The 20095-nt window shown below is 37.0% G+C and overlaps 1 protein-coding gene across 1 annotated transcript; it reads left to right on the top strand.

Annotated features, from left to right (window-relative positions):
* The first annotated feature begins 323 nt into the window (after nt 1-323).
* On the top strand, nt 324-20023 carry LOC104528196 (neurexin-1-beta-like). Its single transcript, XM_010172127.2, has 3 exons — nt 324-344; nt 1533-1611; nt 19029-20023. The coding sequence occupies exons 1-3, from the start codon at nt 324-326 to the stop codon at nt 19334-19336; spliced, it is 408 nt and encodes a 135-aa protein (XP_010170429.2). The 3' UTR covers nt 19337-20023.
* Nucleotides 20024-20095: the final 72 nt, after the last annotated feature.

Here is a 20095-nt window from a genome sequence, read left to right as displayed (position 1 = left end):
AGGCTTTTCTTTGTTATGCCTCACATTTTAATGACTGTATTCCTGTATCACTTTCCTACTCCACAGAAGTGCTGAAAGCGTATGTTCATTAATATTCTTGAAGAATAACAAAGTAACAAAGAAAAGTCTATTACTGTAATATGCTGTGCTTTAAAACTTCAGTTAGAATGATAATGATAAACAACATTGTTTGGGCTTTGACCTTCTTGTACAGAAATAATTTTTTTACATGTTCAGACTTAAACTGATGGAGGAAAACTTTGGTGTATTTTGTGTCCCTCCTCTATACTCATGGTGGAAAAAAAAGTTTCACATTCACTGAAATGCGTTGTATCTCCTCGTTGGTACGTGTCATACAGGAATCCAAGAATAGCTTTTGCCTGCTATATCCTTAGCCTCTTGTTTCAATATGATGCAGACTTTTTATTCTTTCCATGTATTTTCTTCAGTGAGGTGAACAGAAGCTTGAAATGGACAGTTATGAAATGTCTTGCCCATAGGAAAGGTGTCTTCCTAACCTCATTAGTAATTGCTTGAGAAATGACCAGGAACATGACAGTTTATATTTCCCTGCTATTATTTCCCCTAATAACTGTGGATGTTCTTATTACATTTCTAAATGACTGTTCTGAGAGGTGGCTTGAACAGAAGGTATTTCATTTTATCAGGTTCAGATTGATTGCCTTGGTGTTTCATTGAATATCTCCTTGTTCTTGCACTGTAAGAAGCTGTAGATAGGAATCCTCAGTTTCTTTTTTTTATATAACGTGTTGTATCATACATCCCCTGGTTTGTCTCCTTTGCCTTGATTTATTTGATTTATTTATACAAAGAACTCTCCAAGCCCATTTTGGACAGATGTTCCTAGAGCCCCTTGGACCTAAACACTGCACTCAGGCAATACTTCACTTCTTTAAGAAAACAGGATATTTTCACTTCTTAAAGAACATAGGATGATACTTTCTAACACTGCATATATTTATTATTGTTTTATTTCCTTGACTTTCTTTTCATTTAAGAGTTTTTAATTCAGTGAGGTTTACGTTTGCGTCTTTTCCTTTTTTTGGGTTCTACATCTGAGAAAGCAAGTGCAATTAATGGAGAAAACTCCACTACATTTCTGATAGTTTTAACAGCTACAGGCAGTTAAATATTGTGACTTTTTTTTTTTTTAATGCTCTCAATGTTTTCAGCAATATCATAGTAGAGATGTTGGAGATAAAGAGGGAAGAGCAGCAACCTCAATATACATATTCTATCCTACTTTCTGTTCTTATTACCAAAAAAAAAAAAAAAAAAGTTTAAGTGCCTGCACTGGATATCTAACACAGTTCTAAAAACTGACAAGTGCAAATTGAAAAGCAAAGTCCTATTAATAAGAGTTGGAGGGTGTCACTGTGCCATTCAGTATTAAGTCTGGAATGCTCTGGGACTTGCATAAATCCAAGCAGTAAAAGATATGCCAGTAAGAATCTATTAGAACATGTTCAGTCAATTAAAATATATCTATTTGACTTTTATTTCCTTTGCAGACCACAGATGACATCCTGGTGGCCTCGGCTGAATGTCCTAGCGATGACGAGGACATCGATCCCTGTGAGCCGAGCTCAGGTGGGTTAGGTTAGTCAACTTTTTTATTACTTTCTTTTATTTCATATTTGCATGCTCCAGTCACCGAGTCCCATCTAGCAGGACAGCCCTTTCTTATATAGCAAGGAGCCTTTCTATACTTGGCAGTGTCAGCAGAGAGGGAGATTTTGCTATACCTTTTACAAAAACAACGGGTGGGAGCATGTTGATAGCTTTGATGTGAGCAAGGTTATGGCTGGACTGTGTTCTCATGATAAAGAAGGGACAACTTCATTTAGGAGAAAGATGTTGCAATTGCTTGTGCCTTAAGCATTTCCCACAAAAGTATGGTATTTCAAGTGTCATGTTATGCCTGTAGAAGCAGAGTTCATTTTGAATTACTGTTTATAGTATGAAATACTGTATAAATGGTAAAATCCTGAAGACGTAGAATTCAACAGTCTGAAATTTCAAATTGTTTTACAGCTTTTTCCAAGCCAAGACTATTCAGAGTGTATTTTTCAGTTCCCATTAGAAATGAAAATTTTTTACATTCTAGTATTTTCTATGGAAAAAAAAAAAAAAATTGTAGTGCTTTGGCCAGGTCTTTCCTTCTTCCCCTGAATAATGGAGATTTGGTACTAATTTTTCCCTCTGATGTAACTTCCCACTTATCTTCATACTCAGTTAAATACTACATACCATCTCTAAAAATCCAAATGTTTCTCACATACATGAAAGGAATGCAAAATTTTGTAATAGCAATCTGAAGAATTATGTTACTCTCTAAACTTTAAAAAGTCCCAAGTGTCAAATGAACTGCTCCTGCTTTCTTTGTTGGCTTGGGTTAGCTTTTACCTTTTCTGAGTGAACAGCTTGTAGTACCACATATGTCTCAGGTTTTCTTATTTGCTTGAATTCAGCGCTATTGCATAGCACACCTACTATCTGTTGTTTTAGATAATTTGGTAGTCTTCAGTACTTGCTACAATACTTACTAGTAAAACAATCAAGATAAATTTGTTGTGCACTAACATATTTAGTTTAAGTAGAAATCAGTGAAGTTTGAGACTGGTTTGTATATTAATGCAAATCAAAACTAAGGTGTCTTAGTACAACAACCAAATCAGGGAGCAGGGAATATGTTTCCATAGCCTTAAGACAAATGCATTTTTGCTTTAAATACATATGCATGGTTCCTTTTTGGAGCCACTTAATAGCCTAATGCCCGTATGCAAAAATTATTTCTTTAAATTTAAGTAAAGGCAAAGGCATTTATGATTTGTCTTAGTGTTTGATGGACCTGCAGAGTGGCATTAGAACTCTTCTAGGAACCAGTATATTTCTAGATTTGATGAGAATGCTTTGGATTTGGTTTCTGTTGCTTTCCAAGAAAAGGATTTCAGACTGTTTTTCAAAATACCACAAGATGGAATGACCATTCTTAAATTGAGCAGCAACAGATACACCCACTTTACATGTTTTTATATCTCTCAGGAAGACATTTAACTTGCAGAAGTGCCAGACATCATGAACACGGTATTTATGAATTGTGATAAGAATTTATTTTTTGAAAGTTTGAAAGTTATTTACCAGGGGGTTTTTTTTCTACTTTTCCCTTCTCATTTTCAAATTCTTGAGCTTAGTAAGACTGTCTTGTCCAGTACAAGTCAATGCAGTAGTTCATATGGCTCTAAGCCCATCCATGCCAATTGCTTCCTTGCTTTAGTTAACTCGGGCAATGCTATTCAATTGGTAAATTGACATTTATCTACTGTAAATGTAGATAATTTTAACAATTTAAAAAAAAAAAAAATTGTAAGGCAACTGTAAAACTACATTGGTTACCTAGCACTAAAATGCTCTCTTAGAATGCAGGAGTTGTATTAGAAATGTAATTGTGTTGTCTCAACCTTAGAGCTTGCTGAAAGCCAATGAAATTTCAGAATAATTCTTCTCTGAGGTTGTCCTGAACTTCAGATCTGGGGCTACAATGCTGCACAGTCCTGGAGCCATGCACGGTCATTTAGTTCGTGGGCAGAAGGGTGAAATGAAGCTTTCTGACAGGTTATCATTTCTGTCCAAAATATGGTCCAGAAGGGGAATACTAGTGTTAGTCTTCGTGCAAAACTTTGCCATTTGCTTCACATACTGGTGCTACCTTTCATATTTTAGCTTATTATTCATCACCCAGCTACACTTTTCATTTTTGTTTATTTGAGGATGGTTTTATTGTTTCATTTCTTGGATCCCAGCTGCTACTGCTTTTTTAAAAAAGTATGGATTGGCACAGGAATTATGTTCTCCATAATCCCAATTGTCTGGATCATTTTATCTGTCATTCTTCACATCAAAATGTCACTTGTCCTCCCACTCTCAACTCTTAAAAAGCTATTAATTCACCTCTCTCTTGATTGACCTTGTCCTTTTCTCACATTTGAAACAACATGAACCAACCGGGTTACTGAAGTCATAACTTCTAGCATGTCTTTCTCTCTGTAAACTGTTTTAGTCTTAATCACTTAGTCTTATGAATAAACTTTCTCCATAAATAGTCCTGTAGGCACTGCTCCATCTCAATAATACTGCAGCCAGTCTTCGTGTTTATTTGAGCTACTCCTATCAGTACGCTGGAACTTAGGGAAGAAAAGCATAATATTGTTGACAATGACAGATTAATGATTTTTTTTCTTTTCATTTGGGATAGGACACGTAAAAGCATTTAAATTCTTCCCATGGCTCTATTCAGCTTTTTCACAGAATCAGAGAATCACAGAATTGCCTATATTGGAAAAGACCTTTAAGATCATCGAGTCCACTAACATTGACAAGCCACTCCTCGACATCCTCACTGATGCTGGTGAAGCTTAAGTTTCCTAATAGATACTTCTAGGAGGCAGAATATATGATTATTAGGACCATTTTACTATTATGTTTTCACTTCAGAGGCTGTGGCCGAAGATCCTGTTAGATTTCTTGTCTTGCTGTCTGATGGTCAGTCAGCAAAGGGATCCACCTGAGCACAAGAGATTATGTTCTCAGAGCTCTCAGATCAACATTTTTCTAGAAAGAATACATCCAAGGGATGGCCAGAGCTCATTCAGTTTTATTGACAGAGCCATAACTGTACGTTTACATGAGGATTGCCCATAATATGACTATTTCTAACCAAAGTTCTCAGCTCAAAATAAGGGTGTATTCAACAAACAGTTTTAATATGGTAAACTTGTATATCATAGAAAATACTGACTAGCTAGATTTAACTGATTAGTGACATTTATGCTTAAAATAGAGCTTCTTTTCTAGGATAAATATGTTGCAGTTTGTAGTGGCTAACAAGTCTCGGTCTGCCACCACCAGCTTTACTTTCTGTGCACCTGTCTTCTAAATAATGAATGGAAAGATGCAATTTACGACAAATTTCATATGGGACATAAAAACATAGCCCAGATTAGGAGCTGCTAAACAGCAATCCTATCAACTTGTCTGGAACATAAAGTCACAAAAATTATAATTGTAGATTTCATTGTGATATACAGACTTCTAAATGTGCCATAATTGGATGAAGTCATAACAAATTTATTAGCATGCAAAACTTAGTCAACACATTTTGTTTGTGTAATGTTTTGTATAGTAAGGCAACACATATTGCTTTCACAATCTCTCCACATTCCCCTTTCCTACTCTAAATATTAATAACAAAATAAATAAAGAATGATGATGGTGATTATAATAATAATAATTTAAGTTTCCTCAACTTCATGTCATAGGGGGAATTATAAAGCCTTTTCATTTTGTAGTCAAGTTCTGAAAAATACCAGTGAAAATCTATCAAAAAAAACCCAAAAGGACCTGGGATGATTTATTGATTTTACTCGAAGAGTTATAAAACTGCATGTGGACAAATTGCCATTCTTCACGTCAGGACTGCTGTTCCAGCCTTTCCTGCGCTCTGTACAGAGCTCTGATTTCTGCTGGGTTTCAGTGAGCGTTTGTGCTACACAGCTTATTTGTTCCAGTTACACTGGGCTGGTATTTTATTTGTTAGCTATTATCTAGCCACTTCTGGAGCTATTGAAATGTTCCAAAACACAGAGAGGTCCAAACTGGGTCAAATGAAGTGAAATCATTGAGTTTAATGGCAGGGAAATCTAGAGCAGAGAAAAAGTCTTACCGTTTTTAGCATACGCACAAACAGTTCTTTTTCTGCAAATTACAGTTAAATCCTTCTCAAACTCGGGACTTGACAAAGGTTTAAGTTAGAAAATAGGTTCAAAACCTCTCCTGATTGCCCCAGCAGAAATAGGATGAATAGAGGTTTTAGCAGTGTTAAGGCAAAAATATATGGCATTTGCTGGTCTTGTTGAAGTTTTAGCAGAAGACAACTTTCAAAATGAAGAAAAGGTCTTGTAGAAACAAGCTTTTTTTCAGGTTGAAACCAATGTCTTTCTACCAACAGAAGTTTACACATTGCAACCAAATAAAATAGTTCATCATCTCTTGATCAGAGATTGTCTGGCAGCCCTTGGATTCCATTTCCCAGGGCAGCGTTTGATTGGCATCAGATCTTGTTCTGTAGAGAAACAGGATAAGAACAGTCAGGACAGAGTTCCGTGATGTGTGCTAACTGGTAGCATTAGTTAACTTTCTTAGCTCTGATTCTCAATTCTGAGGGAAAAACAGGATCAGTTATTTTCCACGTTATTAAATAAGCACCAATAATCGGATAGATGCTTATGGACTGATCTTTGAGCATGTGTTGATTTTCCTACACCTTGTCTAAGCTCATTGGATTGCAGAAAACAGCTGGCGACCGTCAGAAATCTCCAAAGTGTCAGTATAGCCAAGAGAGAGCGAACAAGCCACTACTTAAGATGATTCTTACAGTTTAGTCACTGCTTTGGGGAAGAACAGTATGTGGCTTTCCATGCAAGCTGCTTTCTTATATGTACACCCCCTGCTGATAACATGTATTGGATAGATGGAGGTGGCTAGGAACCATATGTTCTCTAACAGTTTGTGATGATTTAGGTTTGGTCCCAGCATTGATACCTATTTTTCTAATGGGCAGAGCTGTGAAATATGGACTGCAAATTATTTATGCTCATTATTAGAAGTTTTGCTCTTCTTTTGCTGTCACAAATTATTGCCCTGTATTCCTGGTGTATCTGGCAGCGAGATAACATTGCAGTAGGCGGTGAAGTGACTCCTATAATTTATACATCACTGCAAGTGCCCTATTTAATGCACTTCATGGAATTCATTGTGCAAGGAGCTGAAACAGAGAAAAATAAAATTACACTTAGTTCATAGGGCTACTGTGTTCATTATGGCTTGAGACATAAAGGGAATATTTGTGCCTCAGTCCAATTATCCTGTAGTTCTATATGTGTTTCCAGTACTAGTGAAAGATTGCTGGCTTGTCTTGAATCAGCTTTTTTAAATGCTTAACTGAAATGCACGTAGACCTGTCTTTATGAGCTACTACAAGGTGAAAATTATGCTTTATTTACAAACTTTCCAAATGTTAGCACTTAACATGTCTATACATAAAGGAACTGAGGGGCTTCAGATAATGATTAATTTTCCTATAATTGAAGTTAAAATAATTGTTAAACTTATTTAATTTCTAATGAATCATGAAGACCACTCAAAGCAACAGAAAGCAAATGTTGCATTTTTCCAAATTATTTTATTGTGAACTGAACTGCTTTTTTGTCAATAGACTGAGCTCTTAGTGTCTGTCACTGTGAATTACAAATAAGGCATTTCTCATTTGAATTTGATAAAAATATTTTTTTTCCTAAATTATCTTAGTAAATGAGGTTAGAAATTATAATTGATCCATTGTACCGACACTGATCTCTACTCTTTGGCAGTGACAGCATTGAAACATGGGAATACTGAGTAGAATTGTAGCTTTCCAGCCAGTCCTAAGGATTTTCATACATTCCCAGTGTTGAGAGCAGCTGAAAACAATAGCATGTGTTGAAAGGAAGGGTTTTCTTTCCCTCTAGCAAATAATTTCTCAATAGTTTGGAGAATTCTGACTCCTCAAATGCATTCTGTGTAATTTTGGTGGTAGTGGTGGTGTTCACACTCTTACACATCCTTTCTTTGTCTAACCTCAACTGGTACAAGGCATTTGTGACCAACATGAGATTATTTTAAAGTTTATTTTTAAAGCACACTTGAAGACAAAATGCAGCTATTCTTAGCTAAATGTGCCTTTTAAATGTGAAAAATTCAAGTAGATACTCCTTGCTGAACATATGTATTTCAAAGAGAGATTTAATACAGAGATGACAGCATAGGCTAATGCTTTCTAGCATCTATTAATTGCAGTCATAATGATATGAACGTAGCAGAAGGCAGAATATGGATGGAAACTGGGGAGCTGGCTTTTTTCCTGAGCATAATGGTTTTCTATCAATGTAATATCAGTGGCTTACTGTGCTCTAAGACAGATAAGAAATATTGACATCAGATTGATATAAATCGAACCAAGCTCCCTATTAACTTGCTCAAGACCTTCTCCACTGGTGCATGAATGATGAACGGATTTTCCTGTGTGTGAACTTTGAGGGTGCATTCATATTCTTGCTGAAGTTGGACATTCTCACTTCTATGATGTGCATAAGAATGGCAAACATTCATGATGTAAATACTGGGGTTATTATTTGTATGGCAGTATCTAAAGCTCTATTTCGTGCTTTAGATGTATGCAGACAACATGAAAAGACAGTTCTTCAGAGAAATTTACTAAGTGGCAATAATTAGTACTGCTGTTACGTGTTCACTGGTCTGGAGTTAGACATCTCCACAGCACAGACAAAACCAGATGGCAGTGTTTCTAGTAGCTTGGAGAAATCCAGTTATTTTATAAACAACAATTCAAGAGAAATGGGCACATTACTCAATGCTTCTGAAAGGGTTGCCCAATGAAAGAAGGCTGTTTTCTTCCTTCCTTTAAAGTTGTAAAACATTGCTTCTTACTCAGTTTTGAAGGTATTTATGGGCAAAGCTGAATCACATGATCCTGCTGCAATACCAGGAGTGGGATATGAATGCAGAGAAGCAAACCAGGCACTCCACATCATCATTCACAAATGTATGTGGACAATGTGTCATCCCCACTGACTTCAGTGGAACTCCCTAGATTTTTCAGTGTTTGTCTGGATCATGGACAATAAAATGTCCATGAATATCATGTCCTTTTATTAAGGTGTAGAAGTGATATGTTAGTCAATCTGAGGCAAGTGTACAATCCCTGCATGAGATAATGTGAATTGGAGGAAGTTAAAAGAAAGCGAGTTAGAGGTAAGGATTGCAGTTCTGTGGGCAGGGTTGGACGGGAGCAGGAGAAGTCTACTTTCATGCAGCACACACTGAGGTGGAGGTATTTGGCCTTGTTTCATTGCTGAGGTTATTTTGGGAAAATTATCTGTCTCACAGTCCACTTAATATTCATTCTCTCTTGTTTTCTCTCTCCCTCCCAACGAGTATATGCATGTGCTCTCGAGGGCTTACCTTCCTAACCTGCCCTAGAAAAATTTGCAGGCAACACTGTTGCTAGCCTACAAGCAGTCACTTGGCCTGTTCTTTTTGCAACTCCCAGATAAAGAACCTGCCTGACATTCCAGAATTAACTGGAAAGTGAGATGTGTCCAGAATGACTCCAATTTTTTTTTTTTTTTTTTAATAAAAAAATCTAACAAAGTGCAAAATTACTGAATGATGTATTACATAGACTTTAAAGAATTAATTAACTGCTAGTGCAGTGGCTTTGTCAAACACACAAAAAAATTAAATTGGATCTTTGAGAGTGCTCTCTTAAACAAAGCAATCCTGATTTTCAAGACTGATATTCAAGATTTTCAATAAGGCAACTAATTAAGTCCCAATTTCTGTGCATGTATCCTTAATATGTGAAAATAGGTTCTAGGCAGTTCTAAATCTTTTGTGATTCTTAGCTGTTAGCTACAGAAATAAAGATGTATGTGCTTTGACAGCCTTCACTATATGTTTACACCATTTTCAAAAAAGATAGATTTTTTTAATCTAGAATCAAAGAATCACTTAACTGAAGAACAGAGTGTAAAATACCATATATATATATATATGTTTTTGAACAATCATGTAGGATTTTTATGTATATTTCAATAGATAAACTATATCGTTCATTTAGATACTAATAAACTTTCTTTTTTAAAATACCAAGTCAGATCCTATCTGTTATGTGGCCCATGCTGATCATGCCGGTTGAAGTTTTTTGAACTCTGACCAGGAACAATCTCTATTTTGTCTTTTAAAGTATGGTCTTCCCAATTTGGGATAGAAACACAATACACTAGTAAAGTGTAAGAAAACTGGCACTGACCTGTCCTAATCTTCATTCTGAGAAAAGAATTTGGTTTTCAGGTTATTTTGTAAACATCAGATTTACTGAAACCAATTAAATAAAGCCAAATAAAGATTACATGGATTCTCAAAACATCTTCCATGGGTGGATTTCACACACTGACATTGGCTGAAAAATAAGTAAATTAGTAATTGCAAAACTGAGGTTTTCAGAAACAGTTAAGTAATTTGTTGACTTGTGTTGACTTGGCTTGCAGCCAAACACAGTCGCTCTTTCACTATCCCCTCCTGCCAGGGGGTAAGGGAGAGAATTGGAAGGGTAAGGAGACTTGAGGGATGAGATAAAACCAATTTACTAATGGAAATAAAATAATAATGATAATAACAGTAATAACAGAATATACAAATGAGCGATGCACAGTGCAATTGCTCACCACCCACTGACCGATGCCCAGCCTGTCCCCAGCTAGAGATCCTGGAGCAGAAACAGTCCTTTAACCACAAGCAATCACTGTGAGAATATCCAAGATTTCCGGTCAACCCTGGTTAATATATGGAACATGGTGTGATATGATATGGAATATCTCATTGGCATATCCAAATACCAGTTTCAGGTTTTACTAATTACTACACTTCCCCCCTCCTAGTCCTTTGCACCTGCAGACTAGCAAAACACAATGACCTTGGGCTCCAGCAGCAGCTAATAACAATAGTACCTTATCAACATTCTTCTCATAACAAATCCCATACTGAAACCAAAACACAGGTATTCTAGCTACTAAGAAGAAAATTAACTCTATCCTAGCTAAACCAGGACAACTTGAGTGAGGCTTTTGTCTGATTAAATAAGGAAATTTGGAAAGGCAGAGGATTTGCTTGCAGAAGGGTAAAGTGAATAGCTGATTGAACCTGGAACAGGTTCCATTAATTGTAATGGCAATCTGCTTGAAATTCCTAAGTTAAAGTGTATAATTCTAAAAATTATACACATAGACTGCACGTAGATTGTTGACATAAATAAATGAGTTGTTCTAGTTTGTTTGAAATTAGATGATGTGCTACTGGTGCCTTGATTAATGCAAGCTCATTGTGTTCCTTGAGCTGCACTTCATTCTGGTTTGATTTGCTTCATCTAGTGCATATATTTTCTTGCATAGTGTATTGTGGACACTTGCAATACTGAAACTATTTCTTGTCATTTTGTAATGCACATGCATTGAATATTCCTCTTTTTTTGTGGAAAAAAAACCCTCCTTTTGCTCAGGAGTATTTATCATCCTTGTTTTTATGAACATGGTCAAAGAAGAAAGACCATATTTTGCAAGGGTATGAAAAGGTTTGTAGGCAAAATACTGGCCTGAATTAACATAATATTGCTCAACTTCTATGCCAAGGCTTTCTCAGACCAAATTTGAACAATGTGATGTTAAATCAGGTCCTTAACATTCTATAGGAAATTTGCTTTATCTCAGCTACTATATGGAGGAAGGAGCAGACAGAAAGGTGGAAATCTGAGGCAGCCACCCCTACCAAACAGGGAAAATACAGTTTTGCTAAGGAAGAGGGAAGCTGTGAAGGACATAGGGCAGAGGCCAGCGCTTTGGCTCTCTGAGTTAAATGACACAGGGCACTGGCTATTCCAGTGCTTTTTTACAGCTCAATTTTTCTGCAGTCAAACAAGGGAATTACAGGCATGCAAGCAAACCATTGTGTTTCTAGCTAACCATTTGCAATATCTGAGAAATTCAATTAATCATAGAATCATAGAATGGTTAGAGTTGGAGGGGACCTTAAAGATCATCCAGTTCCAACCCCCCCTGCCATCAGCAGGGACACCTTCCACTAGACCAGGTTGCTCAAAGCCTCATCCAGCCTGGCCTTAAACACTTCCAGGGAGGGGGCATTTACAACTTCCTTGGGCAACCTGTTCCAGTGTCTGACCACCCTCACAGTGAAGAAGGTGGTGTTACAAAATAGTTGGTATTACGAATGTGGTGCTACAAAGTAGTTGGTATATGCCAGCTGCAACTTATCAACCAATAACCACTTTAACAGACTGCTGGCAGTGAGCAGGGTTACTTACCCTGCTGCCAGACAAAGGAGATAAGGACAAATGGTGAACTTTTTGCTGGTGTTTTCTAGCGATCAGTACAGTGTGAATTTTCAGTATCTCTTGCATACCTAGTAGTAGGACTGTTGCTGCTAATTTTCAGCTGCTTTCTCACACTAATTTAAACCTCTGTGGAAACATTGGGGTTTTTTTAGTGTGTGACTAGTCATATGACAGCCTGAAAAGTGGCAGGTAGAATGCTGACAAGTTTGAGAACTAGGTATTCTCTAAGGATATTGCTCCTAAATGGAAGTAGGGAAAATTCAAGGCAAAAGTAACCTGTAATGAGGATGCATGTACCTGAAATAGTCTAACCTTAGGCTATCTCCTTCTAACTAGATAAAGACCTGAATGAAACGTTGTTCTGCTGTGTTAACATGCTGTTCTGGCCCATAGCTTTCAAAACCCGCACTTCTGAGTTTAAGAGCTGTGGTAGAGATTTGGGACTTTGACAGTTTAAATGTAAGCTGGCTTAAATAGTAGATTCTGATCTAGATACAGCACGTTGTGAACATATCCTTTAAAAAGTTACAGAAAAGGGATAAATGAAAGGAAAGATGAAAGCAGCAAGAACAGGAGAATCATATTCCAAAATAAGACAAAGCTTTATAGATATCTCAGTCTTTTCCCTCGTGCTAATATCAGAGACACCAGTGTTATTTTACAGAGTATGATGAAAGAAGCAAAGAAAACCAAGGTGGTCTTATTCATTTTAATAATTTTATAATGCAAAAAAGAACATTAATTACATCAAGTGTAATTTATATCAATCCTGAAGTCCATGTATCTTTCTCTTCCCACTCCCAGAGAAGCATATAAGGTCTTGACAGTAATATGATTCAGGCTGAACAAGTGTTTCTCTATCTGCAAGTTGTATCTAAGCCTTTGTTTAGTGGGTGTCGTTTGGTATTTGTAACGGTCACGTTTCCAGTGTGTGTGCACGTATATTCTGGACGTCTTGAAAACCTGGCTCCTTCTTTTCCCAGGCACATTATCAACTTTCACAGAATCACAGAATATTAGGAATTGGAAGGGACCTCAAAAGATCATCTAGTCCAATCCCCCTGCCGGAGCAGGAACACCTAAACTTTGTCAGTAATGGATCTGACTTGATGACAGTGTTTGGAATAAATTGAATGCAGCGTGCTTTCGGCTCCAGCATTCAAGCCATATATATAATGTTTGTGGCACAGATATTTATCTCTTCATGTAGTAGCTGCTTAGTGAAGGAAGATAGTCAAGGAATCACCCATGGTTGCAAAGATGAATGTGGGTGTCTGCACCTCCAGCTGGTTTGATGAGAAAGAATCATTCCTTGCTCTGCAGGCCAAGCCATCAGATTCCTCACTCTTTACAACTATGTTTTGATGTTCCCTTAAAAAAAAAAAAAAAAAAAAAAAAAATGGTTCCTAGATTAGGTGCTTCGGGTTTTGCTTTTTTTTTTTTTTTCTTTCCTTTTTTAAATGAGATTATAATGATAGAAAGAGCATGCAATGAAACCTTGCTCCTACAAAGCTCAGTGGTAAAGCTTTCACTAAGTTCAGTGGGCCCCAAATGTAACTGTCATTAACACTGTAAGTTTTTGGTTCATCAAAGCCAATCTTACAGTTAGCTGCCACCAAAAAATTGGTTCCCAGTGCCCCTGCCCTTTCCTTGCAGTAACACTGGCGTTCATCTGACTCTTCAAAGAGCTATAGCTGCAGGCAACTAACCAAGCAAAAGATACTGGTTGACATGGCTGAACTGATTCCCTGTGATTATAGCAGCTTAGCTCTAGCTTGAAAACATGCTATCAGTACTGTAATATTTGTGTTTTGTCTTCCTTATGTTACCTTATTTGCAAAAGCTTTTTTTTTTTTTTCCCCCATTTAGGAATACTTCCACTTAAAATCTAGGCCACCCACTGACTCTTCTGATCAGTCAAAATTTCTGAAGCAAAGTACCAAGTTACAAAAGATTTTCCAGAACACACGCAAAAATAGAATAAATTTTCTGTGTAGAAAAGAAAGATGCAGAGGCAAAGCTAAATGACAAGTAGAAGTGGAGAAAAGTAGGACTGACAGCTGAACTGGTGAAAGGAGAAAGGATCCATATTGTTAGAAGAGGAATACAAAAAGAGAAGGAATACAACTGAAATTGTTAAAATACACGAATAAGGAGAGTAAGAGCACAGGGATGAAGACTGCTGAAAACATTAAGTGATATATTGGTTTCCATTTTCCATTTTGGCTAAAATTAAATTTAGTTTTGTGGAAGATGTTTTCACAAAAGCTTTTTATTAAACAGTGTGAAATATTCCCCTCAGCTCTGCAGAGAATATTAACTTAAAAACCACATTGATTTGGTATGCTCTATCAATTAGCACTGTGCTACCAGCTAACCTACCTCCCTTTAGACTTATGTTGACATTTAAAGATGATTGAGACAACAACCCTCCCACCTTTCAACAGAGAGAGAAATAATGTTTAGCTTCTTAGCAAAACAACCTTTTTAGCTGTGGATGATGTTTCACTGCTAGACTATTTTTATGACTAGCTACATTGGTTAATATCACTTTAGAGGTATTTTAATGAATTATACCTTTCTTTCTGAGAACCTTCAAGATTTCAATTTATAGGAAGTAAAGAACCTGGGTTTGCGCACTGCTGATGGACATTGCCTGGAGAGCAGTTCTTGCCTCTCCTTGAGAGCCATTAGAGGTTGGATAGGAAGTGAGCAGGCTGAGATACCCCTGTCTTCAGACCAGGGTGGGTTTGAGCTTTGTCTTTTGCACAAGTTTACAGCAGATCTTCATCCTGGTTTTGCTATTGGGCTGCATCTATCCCACGAGTTCAGCAGAGGAAGCACTGTGATTTGTTTCTCAGACGTATTAGTTGTAATGAGATGTTGAAATTCCAGTTCACGAGAATCCAACAATGCTACAGAAAGTCGACCACAAACAGGTCTACAATAATAGCACACAGGGTGAAAATTAATATGTGTCCTGTAAATAATTGCCTTCATGCCTCATTGCAAATGCAGTAGTTAAACATTCTTGTCTGGTGAGTAATTTCCTATTCACAGTTTGTGGGAAGGCATAAACGTAAAGAAAACAGGTTTGGGGTCCTTTTGTTGGGTTTTTTGTTTTGTTTTTAAGTCCGCTAATTTCAATTCACGAACACCATGGGAGCCTGCAATTCCAATTTTCTTTTCACAGCATTAATGAAAACTGGGCACTGAAAATAGTCAGATTTTTACCTTTAAATTTTAAACCACTTAGAAATAAAGTCAAGAATAATAACTTTCTAATCCATTATTACACAATGTAAAACTGTACTCAATTGCTATTATTTAATGCAAAGTTTTTCATAAGTGGTAGAAGAGCCTTTTAAAAATCATTCTCTTCTAAGCTGGCCTTTGAGGCAATCCAAAAAGTCTGGTCGCATGCTGTTGAGAGAAAGAGTTGTGCATCTGAGAAGTTGTTTTAAGAAGGGATCGTTGCACCGCAGGATGACTTTTATTTCCTCTCAGTGTTATGGGCTGGTCTAAGCACAATCACAGTCTTTATGATTTTCCCTTGTTCCTAATCAAACTATCCTCAACTTATTATAGATTGTTTCAGGATTTTGAGGGGATGACATTTTATTCTTACAAAACAGCATCATTTTTATGACATTTAATCTTTATTTACCTATAAGATATTTAGCTTCTCATTTACAATAAGAAGCTTTATCTGGGATGAAGTTAGTGTCTTTTTGATGCTGCAGACACTAACAGAGACTGCAGCTGAGTAGCAGAGAAGGTTACCCATAGACATACCTCTGCTGCTGTGCCAGAAGCCAATGACTCTGCCTGGTTCAGCTGCAGAGATGCTGGGAGAAAACTGCATCCTGTGTTTCTCAAATTGCTGGGAAGCAAAGAGCAAGGTTTCTGTAACCTTACAGTCTTCACTTGCTCTCCATTGAGATCATCTGTTGTCCCTTGCAATACTACCTGCCTTGCAGGGGGAAAAAAATCTGGATAAATTCCCCTTGGGCACTTCAGTCTTAGTCAAATAAAGGTCCTGCTTAAATAGAAGGCAGCTGGTTCAGCAATGTTACTGATGGGGATTTGTTTATTTACACCGATTTCAGAGGCGATGTACGCTGCCCTTTTCCCAGTGGCCATTTCCTTCTGTCTCAGAATAGGACAGTTGCTCTAGCATGTGCTCCATTAGCCTTCCCTACCTAAAATGCTCACAGACAAATCCATGCGCTTTGTAAAACTTTTCTCTTATTTCCTCTTATTTGTCTTGAAAGGCCCTGCTAGGTTAAAAGCATATTTTAATGTAAATGGAATAAAAATAGCAAGAAGTCATTTCACTTGCTGAACTGCTCCTTTTACAGAAGTCCAAACAAGTGTAACAACAGAAGCTTTGAAAATGTTGTAAGCTTAAATAACATTAATGTAGTAGTTGAGTATTCCTCAGACAGATGGGATAAATGAGATAATTGTGAAAACATTCTTAAAAATAAAATAATGCCATCAGGTGAAAGGCAGGAATTTAGGTAGCATTGAAAAATATTCCTTACATGTTTTTTTAAGTTGCAGGGTTTAAAGAATGTTTTCCTCTGAGCAAGCTGTTAAGTGTCATTTAGTAGACATTAATTGTAAAGTTAGTTGATGGCATTTGGCCCAAATGTCTGTATTTTAAAGAGAAAGAGCAGCTGTTAGTCCATCAGGTATTGACAGAGTTTATTCAGTTGCTTCTATTATTTCTCAGACAGAAATTAATTTCCTGAAATCACATACAGTAAGATAAGACTTTGTCTCGTTTTCATTCACTATGGAAATCCTCAGGAGTCTTTATTCTGCAACAATGCATTGTCTCGTTTAAAACAATAAATGACACCCTATGTGTAAAATAATTTCCATTTTCTATAATAGCTACAATGAAGAAAAGGGATCTAAAACAGTTACTGCTTTGTAACAGACCACATTTCTTAGCAGGGTGGCATCTGCCCTGAAATGAGAAAAAATCTTAGAGCTTTCTGAAGTGAAACTTCAAGATCTCTGGTGTAGTCATAGAAAATACCAATTGTACCAACTTGTACGAACTAAGAGCATTCAAAGGGGGGAAAAAAAGTTCTTAAAATATTATTTGACACTAATTAGGTTTCTTGAGTCTTACTGTGGTACCTCTTTTCTTTCAGACAAATAAAATGTCACCTTCTTTAAACCTATGTGGCATAACTGCCAGGGAGTGGTGTTTCAACAGTAAGAACACAAATCACCAATAAATAAATGATGAGTAATACCAAGGCAGGGAAAGAACTTCATTCTTTTGGGGAGTTGTGGCTTTTTTGCTGTGTTTTATTATTCATAGGCCAATTGTAGATGTCTATAGCTGATGGCTGCTTTTACTTCTGGTTGTCCAAACTTGTTGCAATTTTTTGACCAGTGTTGATAGTTTGAGTGGCATTACCTTTAATGTAGTATCCTTCAAATCATCATCTTCCTATTATGTCTTTACAGTGACAATGTACAGCCCTGTTGTGTCTATAGAGTGACTATAGCAAAAAGTGACTATGGGGCATAGTGTGCTTTCGTGCACCTTCTCTAATACACTTCAATAAAATTTATTGAAGAGTAGTTGTAGGCAAGGCCTGATAAAGCTAACATTAAATAACACTCTTAGTTAACATCTATATTTTACTGACTGCATTTTTAGCCATGCATAATGATTTAAAATATGGTTTCTCTAAGCCTGCCTGGATGGTTAATGAGAGTGTTCTGCACTGCTCGCTTGGAAACCCTGGTTCACTCACTGCTCTTTTCTTTCTCCTGAGCTCAGCCAAGGCTGGCAGTGCTGAGGGAACACAGCCTTCCAGGAGTTTGGAAATACTGGCATAATTAGAGGAATATTGCATAGACCCGGGTCACTTCCTTTTTGTCCATGACACTTGCTAAATTACAGAAGATCCATCTCAGCTGTTGCCACTTAAAGCGATTCTATACAAAAATCTGCCTCTCTTCCTTTTGCAAAATGCAATAAAGAAAGGAGATCATGGGAAACACAAAATCATTGTGCATGCTGTCAGCATTTAACCTAGAAGTTCCTCCTGGAATTAGGCTTTCATTCCACATGGCTGTGCAAGGGGACAAAGTGTGCCAGACAACACAATAGTTCCTATCAAGAAGACTTTACAGTCTGAAGACATAGGTCAGTCCAGTTCATATCACAACTGAAAAGACCAGAGTCTGGCCTGAGAGGCTGAGCCCTTGCCCTGTGCCATTTGAGAGTTTTTTTCTGGGTATAAAACGTTGCTTGAAGGAATGTCTGATATTGGCATCAGTGATGAAAGAGGGAATGGGAGAAGTTGAGTGAAAAAGTGCTCTGAAGTATAGCCGTATTCAAGGAGGACTCTGTGAATTAGAAAAGAGAAAGGTAGGGTTGGATATGTTTCTAAAAGTAATAAAAGTACCTATAATTAATTGTGAAAAAAAGTATTAGAACGAGAGGAGAAATTGAGAAGCTTGCTGAGGGAAGTCTGAAGGAGAGCTGAGGGTACCTTATTTGTAGCCAACTCTTTGGCTGCTATCATTTATTATTAGGGGAAATTTTGATTTTTTTTCCCCTCATTCTGTAGGAGAGAGGGAGAGGGAGATCCTTTCCTCCCAGGTGTTAATGATCTGGCATTTAAATTGTGGCACACCTGTTATTTCAGATTATTTAGGCATTTTTTTGCTTAATAATAGCATTTGGAGAAATTATAAATTTGAAGGCTAAAATGAGGTTTTCCTTGCTGTCCTTTTCCTTGTTTAAAAGCCTATTTATTTGTGCTGACAGAGATGAAAATGGCATGGGCTGCAAACCTAAATGTTTTTGGACCAGTAGAGTAGGGTACGTTGATAAGCAGTCCTGACCTAGCGAGTGCAATTAGAAAGATGCATGTTTGTAGCAGGTAGATATGACAAACGTGTGCAAACTTAATAATAACCTCTCCCTTATTTCATTATCTACCTACAGCAAATCCTACCAGGGCAGGAGGAGGAAGGGAGTACCCTGGCTCATCGGAGGTGATCCGTGAATCCAGCAGCACAACAGGCATGGTAGTTGGGATCGTGGCAGCAGCAGCACTGTGTATCCTCATTCTCCTGTATGCTATGTACAAGTACAGGAATCGAGACGAAGGATCGTATCACGTAGATGAGAGTCGAAACTACATCAGTAACTCAGCACAATCCAATGGGGCTGTGATCAAGGAAAAACAGCCCAACAGCGCTAAAAGTTCCAACAAAAACAAGAAAAATAAGGATAAGGAGTACTATGTCTGATCTCAACATCTAAAAGAACACTTGTATAGAAATAGTCTTCATTTTATCTGAGACATAATACAAACTTATTTACTTTACTTTTTATGAAGCACATTCAAAAACAAACAAAAAAGACAGGGAATGCAATCAGAAAGGAAAGACTGTTTTTAAAAACAAGCATTTCATGCTCTTGTTTTTCAGAAACAGGAGCTGATAAATTCCCTAACATCCACAGTGTTTTCATTTACTCTGCCTGTCTTTATGTTGCTGGAACATTTCTGAAAGACAATGATGACACCACGCATTCATAAAGCAAGGAGTATTACTACAACATCAAGGCACAATATGAAACAAAACAAATTAAAAAAAAAAAAACAAAACAGGAAAAAAAAAGAAAAAAGAAGCTACCTATGATTCTGGATTTAGCCAAAGTGCTAGCGCTTTCTTGAGAAGTAAGTTAGTCTTTATTGTCAGAGAAGACTGTCATTATATATGGTGACTCAACAAGCAAACATAAAGAGTTTGCCGTCTGGTGCAGTGAAGCAGTGATTGGAAACTTGCATTTGAAACAAAGTGCTGGCTTTTCTGAAGACTTACGTAGAAATACTTTCAAAAAGCCCCTTTCTGGTTGTGAGGAAAATAGTATGGAGGCCTTATTTTCAAAAACAAAAACAAAAATCTGGAATATAAGGCACATTTCCACAAAAAAAATAAAAAGAATAAAAACAAACAAGAGGGAATAGATGCAATCATTGGGAAATTTTCATGCACGCTTAATAT

This window comes from Antrostomus carolinensis, unplaced genomic scaffold (genome assembly GCF_000700745.2).
Source record: "Antrostomus carolinensis isolate BGI_N321 unplaced genomic scaffold, ASM70074v2 scaffold10697, whole genome shotgun sequence".
Lineage (NCBI taxonomy): Eukaryota > Metazoa > Chordata > Aves > Caprimulgiformes > Caprimulgidae > Antrostomus > Antrostomus carolinensis.
This window is presented reverse-complemented; position numbering and strand designations above follow the sequence as displayed.